Raw genomic sequence first — 13,571 nt, forward strand, 5'->3', positions numbered from 1 at the left:
ATAACTTACCACATATACGTTATCAAAAAAATTGTTAAAAAAATATTGTTAAAAACAATTTTTTTTTCTTTGTATAAACAACACTTCTTAAAAAATATGTTATTTATAAGTTACTTTTTTTTTAAAAGGAAATTACCACTTTTTATAACTTCTATTATGTATATAATGCAATGTATTTGCATAAACATATTACGCCGTAAAAATGTTTCGTTATAATATAAATAAATATATTCATACATTATTTTATTGCGCTTTTATAATAATAAAACATATAGTGCATATTTCGGAATAATTTCAGGGCATTTAACTTTTAAAAAATAATTATTCATATGTTAATTTTTAATAACTTAACTTTATGAAATGATTATTTGCTCCTAACAAATTATTCCCAAAACCGTAGTTATGTGTACGGTATACAATGTCTTCAAAAGTAATTACGAAATTTGTGGTATATTTAGGCAAACAGAATGGATTAGAGTGATGACAAAGGTCCACAGGTAAGATGAATGATAAAAAATAAAGAAAAAGAATAATAAAAAATAAATAATATAGTAAAAAATATCACATCTATAAATAAATGGAGAAGATAATAATGTATAATTTTTCAATTCCACTTCAACTCTATTTTATTTTTCTTATATACTGAAAACATAAATGTTACATACGATTAGTTTCTAATTAGTGTAGATGCATAATCACATGATTAATAATAAACCGTATTAGAAGTAGACATGATTCATGAACTTACGATTCTTTGATTGTACTGTATCATACGCTAAAATGTCCAATGAAAATTTAAGAGGTTTCATCTCATACGCTAAAATGGTAGGACCCTAAATTGACCAAAAACAACTCGCAAAAATTTGACAAAAGTAAACCCTAAATCAGTTTTAGACATTGTCAGTGTCATCTTTAGCCCTTTAAAACTAAATGTTCCTAAGCTTTATTTCCTTGTCCTCATTTAATGTAATTAAAATGTTTGCTGAATTCATTTTTTCTTTTCCTCACAAGAAATATATACTGTCTTAACATTTCATAGTCATATTAATTAAAGATTCCATTCACATTTAAAAAAGAAAAAGAACATTCTAAGAAAGTGTCCAGTAGGACTAAATTAGTTAAAATTTATTTATTTATATTGGAGTCTAGAAAGATTTTCTTTTTCGTTTACTTAATCTTTACTACCATAGAAAATTTAAACGAACTACACTTCATAAAATTAACAAATAAACAAATTAAAAATATGAACCTACAGTGTGTTTGGTTTCCAACTTCCAAGAGACAGTAACTTTATTTTTGCATCACCAATCTCTAATATTTATTTTTAGTATCACTCTAAAAACTCGAATTCATGAATTTAGATTTTATTCGAAATGGGATTTTTGTTCATATCTTAACCCTTGATGCATTTAACTTCAGATAGGAAACTAAAGTACAATACTGATACTAGAGTCTGAAATATCTACAAATTTCTACAGTTCAATCGATAGTTTTAATAAGCACATTCACATTCTGAATTCTTTTTTCTTCATATATATGGTGTCTACCACTAAAAACCAAAGACTAAAAGATTAACTGCAATTAAAATCTAACCGAAATCAAACTTTATTCAAGTAGAATAGAAGAAAAACAACAAAAAAGAGTGATGCATTCAGTGACTTGGAAAGATCCAAAATCCAAAATACACAACAATTTTCCAGCTTCCTTTCCTACAGCTCAAAGGCCCTCAAAAAACCGAATGTGGTCTTCAAAAGTCTCTCCATGTCTTATTTTGCTCACTGATCCATCATCTTCAACCTAAAATATTTTACAGCATAAAAATGTCATGCTTTATAACAAATCATGATAAGTTAAAATTGTTTGTTTTCAAAACCTGCATGGTATTCTATAAAGCAAGTAAATATAATAAAACCACCGCCAACAAAGTTATTAAATATTACAACTTTCAATCATTAATTATAACAAGCAGTACCCTCGTTTTATATACTGTGTTTTCTCAAAACATGTAGAACTTCAAATGGTTTTGCCAAAGACCTTAAACACAGAACAATCATTAGAAAAAAATATTATTCTTATTCAGAGAGGTTTTCCTGATATTATAAGTTCATTGACGATTATCAAAAGGCATGTTCACTGAAAACCACTCCCTAAGCCTGCTCAAAGAAGTTAGCAAGTTGAGAAAAGCAACTCCATACCCAATACTCAGGAGGCCGCATCTTTAGATTGTATGTTGATGCCATGCTCATGCAATAAGCGCCAGCATCATGAACGACCAAACCAGTACCCTGACAATAAAATTCAGATGAGATGGTTTAAAGAAGTTAGCATTGTTGTCATCTTTGTTTTGTACAAATTATGCACATTTATTATTTAAGCAAGTAGTTCAATTTAAATTTAAGAAAAAAAATATTATATTACCTTGGCAGGAGTAGGAAGTTCTCTTTCTTTTCCTAAGAAATCTGCAGACTCGCAGACTGGGCCAACCACGTCAAAGGTTGCTTTCTCAGCATTTGATGGGGCAGGGGAAACCAACTCTATATGCTGCACCCAAAAATTAGATGTCACTATTAAACATTCACGTAAACATAGATTGACAAAACCCATCAGCATGAGGTAGCCAAAATGACCTTGTGCTATCCAAGAAGTTTCTTTAGAACATGCTAAATCTAACTTTGTTCACTTCTAATCCGTTTTCCAATCAATAATGTCAAGATTCCACCAGATTTGGAAAAACAGAACCAAAAATGTTATTGCATGCTTTGGTATAGTGAGATAGAAATCCAAAAATACAAGATTAGTGTTTTCTCCTTTATGCTATATTCGGCAAACAAGCGGGTCAAGGTTCTGGAATCCCAACCAAACTATAATGTATTGATCAATTTTTAAAAGTACATTATGTGCTACGGGAAAACACAACCTTTCATAGGGCCTAGAATTCTTCGTTAGTTTCTGAAGTAAGACATAGCATAATGGCAGCCATCACATAAAAACTTCTCATAAGAAAAAATTATCTTTGTCAAACACCCACACCACACCGATATTGATGTATTGATTAGAAGATACAACAAACCTTTGGCACTTGCATTACATACCTGGTAAGCATCATAGAGACTAGGGCGGATAAGTTCTGCCATACTTCCATCAATTACAATGAAGTTTTTAGATCCATTAGTTTTAACCCCTGTCACCCGGTTAACTAAGCAACATGTGTTAGCAATGAGTGATCTCCCTGGTTCAATGATGAGATTAAGACCTCGGGAAATAACAAGATCTCGTACCTACTCCAAACATGACACAAAAAATTGATATTAGCAGGTATGGCATGTGCACAGTTAATAAAACGTAGTCCAATTTACTTATTCTGCTATAAAGGGGTCAAAGACTGATATAAATTGGCAGTGCATAAGCATGTGCTCCTTATGATATATAACACTTACAAACATGTGTGAAAATGCATTCATAGTATATGTTATTTCCAGGACACAGATAAATACATAGTCATATTCGATTATTTAAATATCTTTGGATCCCAGTGGACTTGCTTCGATGGCCAACCTCAGCAAACACGTGAGATATTATCAAATTAACATGATTAATACAAACTACTTATCTATCAGTTATCACACATAAACTGTGCTCATAAGGACCTCCAGCACCAGTCATTTGCACATTAGAAGGTCCAATAGTTACTTCTATGAAAATTCAACATGCATGAAGGCTTCTATTTCAATAAAACATGATAACTGCTAAGAACTTCAGATCACAATTGACAAATGCAATCTAGTAATTGATGAGATGTTTGGGTCATTTGTACTATAGCATCTTTCAACAACTATAATTAACGCAAAAGTTCTCAATAGATGACATTGATCAAGTTCCTCAAATACTGTAACAAAAACATATATTGTATAATTTAATATTAGTTCCTAAAGGACTTATTTATCACGTTTGCGTGCATCTAAAATTTACACAAATGGTAAATGCTAAATTTTAATTGTATAACATTGCAATATTAAGAATATCTATTTATCACCCATTGCTCATTAGTGATATTCATTACGCTAGTTTGCAACTGCAAACTTAATTACATATAAAATGTAAAGATGAAATGATATGGGCTGAGTCCTCACAGTGTCAATGAGATCTCTAGGTGAAGGAAGGATGGCACCAGAATGATAATAATCTATCCCAAGTCCTCCTCCAATATTTAAATAATCAACTTCAAAACCCTGAGCTCGGATTTGATCAATATAGTTGATCATAATGGTGGCAGCATCCCTGAAAATGTCTACCTGAAAGAGTGGAAAAAAGAAAACAGCTATATTTAGATAAAGATTAAGAATCAACATAAAGTAGTGCAAAGCTTGAAATTGACCTAAGCAAGAATGTTGTACACAAATAAAGGAAAAAAACATAAATATAAAAAGGGGTGTATAACTTAATATACCAAAGAAAAAATAAAATCAGCAAAAAAATTAATAATTTCCATCTAACCTTGGTGATTGTTGAACCGAGATGGCAGTGGGCCCCTACAAGTTTGAGCTCATTAGAATGCTCCTTCACTGCATCTAAGAACCATTGCAACTTCTCATTTCTAATGCCAAATTTAGAGTTCTTATTCCCAGTAGCAACATAAGGATGGACCTAAGGATAACAAAGTTAGAAGTTTAAATATTTTCAAATAAAAAACATAAATTATGCATATGAGAGCTAGAAATCCGAGGTTTCAGGTCTGCCCAATGGTGAGCTGTTCACTAAACTGTCAATCACTATTAATACAGAAAAGTTTTAGTACAGTGAAGATAAATACAGGAAGAGTAAAGGAAACTGCTATAAGTGCTGAAATGGGGTATTTTATAATGTCAGTGAAAGGAAGATATCGTATGAATGTAATATGTAATTGCCTGAGAACATTGATAATTAATTGCTGAAATTACGCAAAGCTGTTTGCAATCAAATGCCCTGAGCAATGCATTAGTTAGAAACTAGACTAGTGTCATTAACCATGTTCACTTTCTTCTACACCAGAAAACTTATTTTAGCCGCATTAATCCTGATAGCAGAAACACATTTTAAGGAATTAAACATTTATTCTTTTCAATGGAAGCCTCTTTCGATCTGTTCAACTTCAGTTGCCTATCAATAACACCTAATCTGAAAAAGTTGCCAAAGCCTTACAAGACTAATAAGTCAAACATGACAACTCAATTAGCAAAATTTGGACAACAACATACCTGTGGATCTACATCAGGATTAATCCGAAGTAAAACATTGACCTTCTTTCCAGCCCTTTTTGCAGCCTCTACAATGTTCTCCAAGTCAAACTCACTATCAATGTTGACAAACACACCTGCCTGGGCAGCCAAGACCAAGTCCTCCAAGATTTTACCATTCCCATTAAAGATACACCTACCCATCCAACCCAGAAATAAACTAAGAATACGTGAAACTCTTAACAACACAAAATACAAAAATGCCAAACGACATGTAATGTGGGTATAAAAAAACACAACACATTAATTGGTTGATTGTTATTGAACCTTGTGGGATCAAAGCCAGCACGAAGAGCCAATCTAAGCTCATTCCCACTAACAAGCACAGCTCCACAGCCCAAGTGCCTCAAATGTTCCAGAATCTTCAAGTTATTGTTGGCCTTAATGGCATACCCAATTATAGAGTTCAACCCTTCCAATGCATTCCTATAGGCTTCAACATTCCTGGTTATCTGGGGCTTGCTGTAAAGATAGAAAGGCCTTCTCTCAACAGATTCCATGATGTCATGTACCTTGAGGCCCTCACAGTACAGATACCCATCTTCGGATTTGGTGAAACAGTGCTGAAAAGGAGCCTTCTTTGAGTCCTCTACCGCGGTTTGAGCAGCTTTCTGGGAGAGAACAGCTCTAAGAGCACGCGGTCTGAGGGTGGCCTTGAATTTGAGGGGTAGAAGTAGCTTTTGAGATAAAGGGTTTTGGTTAAAGGAGTGGTTATAGGTTTTGGGAAGGGAATGAGAGTGAGAAAGAAGGTGTGAGCCTGCCATTGCAGTGTCTTGATGAATGATTTTGCCGACAAGACTATGAGTTGCAAGGAAAATCACATGTCAAAACCCTCGTCCATGTTGCTTTTTTTTTTTTGTTCTTTCCTGAAGCTAAACTACAGCAAGAGGGCTACTTCTTTGTAGGCTTGGCCCATTACAAAGCCCAAAAATAGGGCCCAAATATATACATTTTTTCTGGTCCAGTATCTATAGACTAAATGAACACATTGTTTTTGTCAGCCTAATGGCTTTTTGCAAGATTGAGAAGGCTAGAAAACATAATTTCCAACTTGGTTTTTTCTTTATTTCTTTTTAATTAAATGGGCTGAATATTTAGAAAATAAGGAATATCTAAGTTCCTAGTACCAACAAAATTTAGATAGTAACATTAAATCTCACACACTTAAGATATTAAAGTCCAGCTTCCAGTACCAACATAATGTTGGTAGTTAAATTAGTTACACACAATTCACATTCATACTCATTATAATCATTACCATTATCTTATATATATCTTTATTCTACTATTTATTATTGACTTTAGCAACAGACAGTTTTATACTATGTGAGAGTAGGATATTCAATAAGTGTCAATTTCGCCTTAAAGATTTCCAGCAAAAACAATAATATTACTAAATGTGCTCTGTTATTAATTTAAATTTATTAAAACTCACAATTGTTATTATTTTATTCCGTATTTAGCAAATATTTTTCATGAAATGTTAGATGTCAATAATCTTAAATGAATAATACAAATACATTAAGAAAAGTGTATTGAAAAAGTAATTTAAATATTACGACCGAGCGTTTTTCTTTGGCGTTGAAAGTGGTTAAACATGTAAAGATTTAGGTGTGCCCCAAAAGTGGGCTACATATATTTTTCTTTCCTTTATGTCTTTGATTTATTTGATACGAGGTGGGTTTTTTAACATTATTTTTGATTTTGTTTGGATATTGAAGTTATTCTCTGTCAGAAATGTTTTTGTATGACTTCAAACATTTCAAGACCAAAAGTTCATGTTAAGTTTAACTTTATTTAATATCAGTTGAACCATTCTTTGAACGTGATTTTATATTTATATAATATAGCAGGAGGTTGATAACTTTTACTTTCTATTTAAACATTAAAAAATACTGAAAGGTGAAATAAATGCATAAACTATTTAATACTTACTTTTATGAATAATTAAAACTACGATCAAATGTATAGTTTTTTTAATTATTATTCATAAGACACTTCTTTCACGTTGATCTCACTTTTCCGGATCAGTGTTATAAACGAATCTTAGATAAGTAATTAGAGCTAAAGTTGGTCTGACATTGTTCTAAAAGGTGATTATTTTAAAAAAAAAAAAATAAACAAACCCAATGATAGGTTCATGATAATTTTAAGAATTTTATAGAAAAATTGAAAATGCAAATGGGCTAATTAATGCCATTAAAGTTGGTCTTCACATTGGGGACCAATTTTGGGTTCAAATATTATGAAGAGCGGCATGGCCATGATTAAGACACTCGTGATAACATATACATCTTTTTATTGTCGGTTAAAAGAAAAGGACAGAGGAAGAGAAGAGATAATTGTCGAGATTGTTTAGACTAATAGATTTGGACATATATGGGTAAACTTCTGTATATGGTGAAACAATAAAATCGTATGATATCGAATTTTCCTTATCCAACAGACACGGTTGAAGAAATTGTTGATGTGAATGGTTAAAAGGGAGATTTGGCAATATAATGCAGGTCCTTTTAACTTGAGAAAACTGAACCATAATAAACAAACCATGTTACCCAACATAACAATAAAATATTCCTTGGAAGGTGCTTGCACAATGTAGTGGTCCTAGACGTATATGCTTGCCAAAACAAGCACTACATAATGCACAGTCAACTGTGTGTATTATAGTCAATACCCAAGACTAGCTCTTTAATTTAAACAAGTTGACTGATACAAAGAAAGGAGCTTTTCCATGCCCTTTTTTCCTCTTTGCCCAAAGATGAAAGCTTTCCAAGTCCTCATGTACTACCATATTACTTTTTCTTCCATCTATCATTGCATTGCTTTCTTCCAGCATTTTCAAACATTTTCTATTTCAATGTTCAGAGAGGGAAGAGGATAATACATTATTCTGTCTGTCTGTTGCATATTGGAGGCATGCTCTCTTCAGGCAAAACTTTAAAAAAGAATCCTTGATTTGTTTATCCTCAAGAAATAACAACATAAGAACTGCTAGAACACAACCACTTTAGTGTTCCGGAGATATGTCTGAAGCAATAGCCCCAAATGTACAAAACAGTTGTTTCAACCACTGGCAATTGTTAGATGAGACCGGGGACCAAAGATGGCCATCATATTGTCTTCAGATGCATGTGCCACATGACCCATTTAACTTTTTCTTTGACTCCCATGTTGCCCCTGCCAACACATGGCACTGTCCCATTCGCTGAGGGATAAAAGGGTCCTACAAACCTCACTCTCTTGCTCCAACTCATTTCAGGAGTGCAACCCTTTCTTTCCATTGCACTTCCTCCCAAGAATTGGCCCCGGTCACTCAATACAGCTTCCATGGCACTCAGTTTCTTGTCTTTACTTCTCTCACTCTCTTAGAACTCAAAAACCAGTTACTTCAAGACAGCTCTGCAACATTTCTGTCTCAATTTCGGTCCCATTCTTAATTATTAACACTTGCCAACATTTAAGTCGGACCATAGTTATGTACACCATACTTTCTTTCCATCAACTCGTGGACACTGACTGTTCTTTCTTTATTCTTAGTTAATTGCTTTAATCATCTCAGCAAATTACAACAAAGTTTCAAGTTATTGATAAAGGAATAAGTACTGTGCATGGAAAATCTGTTCGTTGTCTTGGCCAGTCAAACGTAAAAATTAATTGGCATTGAGAAATAATAACAACTTCAGAAGCAGGTACTTACAACTTCAAGAAAATCGAAGTTTCACAAGTAATGGCAATAACTAATAGAGTAGTATCACATATCAAGGTCAATCCTGGTAATTTACACAAGAAATTAAAAGGATAAAAGCAGAACAGCGATAGAAAATATAACTTCTTCCAGCTTCAAAATTCTATATGGTCTCATCTTCCGTGCACGTGAAGTAACCTAACTACCTTGACATGTCATAATCTTGAGGGTATGCAAGCTGCTGTTCTATCTGCCAGCTCAACTTGGAAGCAACACCCTCATGACAGGGAACGTAATCCTGTGAATTAAACACAAAAATATTTCATATTACTCAACTGCATAGTTTTGCACAACAAAAGTTGATTACGTATACAATTGATAGAATAAGCTTGATGACATAAATGTGCATGTCCTCGGACATCCAAGAAAAGTTTTGTTTTGTGCGTCTACAAATCTTTTATTTACCTGTTTGCATATACAGTATGAAACCAGGGAAACCTTTGTTTTGATGTGACTTTTCCAATGAAATAAGAGAAAGTGGTTTTATGTGAGACAGTTGCTTCAAATTGTGAGAATCAAATTGAAAAGGAGTTGTGTAATGCCCACAAAGCTTCACTAGACTTTTCAAAATGAGTATAAGGTTGATTCAAAAGGGTAAACGTCAACATCTGTTTTGTTTTAAACAACATGGAAATATAGTTTTAGTAAGGAAATATTACCTCCAATTTCTTCACCAACTCCTTTGCTGTTGGTGCTGATACAATTATGTGACGAGCATTTGGACTGATAAATCCCTCTTCCACGGCTTTGTCAATAAATGACAGCAAGGAATTAAAGTATCCATCGACATTTACTAATCCCACCTACAATTTTTGGAACGTCATACATAAGTAGGCTGCAAACACCAGACAACTAAAGGAACATAAAACATTGAGTAACATGATTCCCATAATGATCAAGTCAATTACCGGCTTGTCATGAATCCCAAGTTGTGCCCAGGTTATGACTTCAAGAAGCTCCTCTAGAGTCCCATATCCACCTGCATGTGATTTTCATCAGTTTCTTCAAGAATAGAAAGCACAAACATAGAATGAAAAAGTCAAATTGAAAGGGTTTAATAAAAAGGGGAAATAGAAATTTAATTATAAAGTTTGAAAACTGTATTTCAACTATTTGTTTGTTTTTTAGGTATGATTGTGGTATCTATGACCCTAGCATTTAGTACTACCAACTTGTTGTTGAAACAGAATCATGGATTTGGCAGTGTCAAGGGAGAGTTCATCAGAGATCATGAATTGACCCTCCTGGGGAATCCTCTTTCGTACGAGGGACATCCAAGATAGAGTGAATGACAACATTGTCTTCGAGCGCCTCCTCTCTCTCTCTGTGTCACTAATTTTCAGCATTCAATTATACACTGAGGATGCTCACAACGGGCAGTTAAAAAAGTCTTAGAAAAGGGTCAAGCATTATTCGGTGTCAGGTGCAGGTGCTAGTTGGAAACGTTATCTCGTGAAAGTTCTCTTGCTTTACTCTCCCTCTTTATCAAATAAGGGAAGTTTTGTAGAATCACGTCACGGTCCAAACCAAAGTTGAGGGAGAAAATGTGTATGTATATTCAACCTGAACCTAACCACAGTGGCTCAGAGTTGCAGAAGCTTAATTTATATCCCAAGATATATATTAAGGGTTCATGAAAGGTCAACATCATTTTCAGCCTGCTTTGAAGGGTTGCTCTCTCTAATCATAGCATTGGGATGTGCCATGAAAGTTGGTTTTGCAGCAGTGTCAATTGAATTGAATAAAAGAGGCCCAAAAGAAGGTTTGGTTAGAGACACTTTTTGAAAATTACTAAATTCCTGTCTTATTCCCATGCCACAATGTTTACTAAATAAGTGGACACTAGTCAACATTATCCATTACGTGTCGTGCCTTCCAAATCATCACACAAGTCTTTAACGCCTTGTCAAGTACTGTCCATAATTAGGCGTGGTAAGCACTTTAAAATTGTTTAGCCAAAAAGGTTTAGCAAAGAAAAAAAAAAAAACACACCAAAGCCAGTGTCAGTTTAAAAAGCTTGTAAACTTTTGTAGACAAAACCATTTTGCTGAAAAGCAACACAAGTAGTAGTAACACCGAGAAATCAACGGGAAACATGTCGGTTAACTAGCCTCGAAACAATCATCAACGGATATTCCCATTACGAAATACTATTACCACAAAAATCATTTAAAATTCTCTTCCTTCCTATTTTTATCAATCCTCTTAGTCACTTTATAAAAAAGTTTGTATATTTCAAATATGTATTATAATATAATATGTATACACACACAAACACAATATATGAGATATCAAACACGTTTATCTTTTGTCTAATACTTGTTTTATAAAATATTAACAAGACATGGCATAACTAAAGTGAATGAAGCACATCGTGGTTACAACCTTTTCCTTTTTTGTTAGTGTATCTCTGATTCTAATGTGCAAACAAGTATATTCGCAGTCTAACCTGGTAAGGCAATAAAGGCATCTGAATGTTTGGCCATCTCTGCCTTCCTTTGGTGCATATCAGCAACAGCTTTTACTTCTCCCACCGTTTCACCAGTTAGCTGCAATGGAGCATCAAAACAAAGGAATCCAAAGAAAGAGCATTCAGTAATGATGAAAGTTGCAGGGATGGAAATCTGATACATTAACCTATTTTGAAAACTTATTCCAGTGGAGTACTACAGTACAAGACATCAACACAAGCATTGGTCGACGGAAACAAGTTATTAAAAACAAAATGCAAAATAGCTGAGTTTTCATTTACAAAATTTACAACATGCTCGTGAAGGAGGGAATAGAATGCTTGGGTATAATCCTTGATGAAGTTGAGAAACAAATTAAATANACAAATAAACACAAGTAAGAATAGTTTAAAGTTTAAAAGCGTGAAGAGAAAAGGGGCTAATCTTTTTCTATTGGTTGGATCAGATATACATACCTCTCGAGGCATGAGCGTCTTGGGAATAACTCTGCAAGAGACAATTACAAGACAAATATAGCATCAATAGTGAAAGAGACTAACAAAAAAATAGAGTGGTTACTCATTGACTGCGAATCCTTGTTCTTGCCTTTTACCCAACAACTTTGTGGGAAAAAAGAGAAAGGGGAATTAAAAAGAAACAAAAAAAAGGTAAAACGGTGAGGAAAATAGTGTTTACCCAATGACATGGCGACCGCCATCATGAACAGCTTGAGAAACTAAACCCATTAGACCAATGCTTCCCCCTCCATACACCAGATCGATGTTCCTTGAGACCTTCCAACATCATTCAAAATAATATTAGTCACCCTAGGAATAGTAAACAATAATAGTGGTGGTTATGATTGCGTATGATCTAAAAGAAAGAGTAATGAATGACACTATAGAAAACAATCCCCTGAGAGTACATTCTTCACTGTTTCAAAATGCAAGAGTAAAAGGGGAAATTATTCCTCAACGCTCAATCACTCAGCAGAAGACACTTGCTAAATCCGTACAGTGTTCAGTTCAGAGCCCCTGAACCAAAAGCTCAAGAGGTAAGGAAAAAAAAAAACAATGGAGTCTTCAAGCTCTAAACAAAAACTACTCAGAGTTTAACAGTTTCAGAATGCTGAAGAGACATCATCTTTGCATTGCGAACATAACCGACTCACCCGTTATGGTTTCAAGGGAATCAATAACCATACCCAAATGAAAATGTAATAAAGAAGTGAGCTTGCACATGATGAAGTTCACTCTGAGGAAAAATATTTACCACCCCATACGAAAAATAGAGGAAAGAAAAGGTTTTGAAGATGTTGAGGAAAACAAAACAAAAGCATAATGCAGAGAAAAGGAAGACATGAAGAAACAGCATACCAGTTCATTGCCGAGCTCAATGGCAGCATCTTGATAGCTACTCTTCTTGCCGGGGCTACTTCCACAGAACACACAAATCCTGTTGAACTTTGAATGCGTTATCTCACAACGTGTCTCCATTTGTTAGTTGCAAGGAAGATAGTTAGTTATATGTTATCTTTGACAGTCACACAAAGATTTTGTAATGTTTGTAAAACAAAAAGAGTGTCACAAAATCCAAATTCTGTTCCAAACACTATCTTCCCCTGTTTCAAGTTGTTACAAACAAGTGTAAGAGTGAGTGAAGCAGTAACAACAATAACAAAATTACACTCCTTGAGAAGAAAAAGAGAATTTAGGAGAAGACTCTGTGATTGCTTCGCTACTACTCTTAGAACTCTCATGCCTTTATATAATAAAACCATGTTGCTCTTCGCACGTGACCGCCATACCAGTTGGCACGCGCGCACTTCCCCATCTCTATTTCTGCAGAAATAGTAACTATATGAGTAATCCTTATTAAATTTTAAGTTTAACATGAAAATATATTCTACCACTTTCGCCTGTCTTAATTTCAAAATAATCATACATAAAAAAATAAGGTGATTTCTAACTATTTATCGTTGTAAAATTATTTATATATTCATAATATATCGAAGCTACCCTCTGATAATTGCATACGAATTTCAAATGAAATGATGTCATTAATTGAATATGAAGATAGAAAATATCTTGACCTCTCTCT

The 13,571-nt window shown here is 33.8% G+C and overlaps 2 protein-coding genes across 2 annotated transcripts; both read right to left on the bottom strand.

Moving 5' to 3' along the window:
* Positions 1–1,562: 1,562 nt before the first annotated feature.
* On the bottom strand, positions 1,563–6,093 carry LOC106757904 (diaminopimelate decarboxylase 1, chloroplastic). Its single transcript, XM_014640759.2, has 8 exons — positions 5,541–6,093; positions 5,235–5,409; positions 4,495–4,644; positions 4,131–4,292; positions 3,093–3,278; positions 2,419–2,541; positions 2,196–2,285; positions 1,563–1,797 (listed from the first exon to the last, which is right to left on the bottom strand). Exons 1-8 carry the CDS (start codon positions 6,035–6,037, stop codon positions 1,717–1,719), a joined length of 1,464 nt encoding a protein of 487 aa, XP_014496245.1. The 5' UTR covers positions 6,038–6,093; the 3' UTR covers positions 1,563–1,716.
* A 2,812-nt stretch (positions 6,094–8,905) lies between these two features.
* On the bottom strand, positions 8,906–13,223 carry LOC106756714 (cytokinin riboside 5'-monophosphate phosphoribohydrolase LOG3). Its single transcript, XM_014639251.2, has 7 exons — positions 12,848–13,223; positions 12,168–12,265; positions 11,948–11,978; positions 11,471–11,570; positions 9,930–10,000; positions 9,681–9,824; positions 8,906–9,259 (listed from the first exon to the last, which is right to left on the bottom strand). Exons 1-7 carry the CDS (start codon positions 12,965–12,967, stop codon positions 9,164–9,166), a joined length of 660 nt encoding a protein of 219 aa, XP_014494737.1. The 5' UTR covers positions 12,968–13,223; the 3' UTR covers positions 8,906–9,163.
* Between the last annotated feature and the right edge of the window lie 348 nt (positions 13,224–13,571).

This window comes from Vigna radiata, chromosome 3, assembly GCF_000741045.1.
Source record: "Vigna radiata var. radiata cultivar VC1973A chromosome 3, Vradiata_ver6, whole genome shotgun sequence".
NCBI classification, from domain to species: domain Eukaryota; kingdom Viridiplantae; phylum Streptophyta; class Magnoliopsida; order Fabales; family Fabaceae; genus Vigna; species Vigna radiata.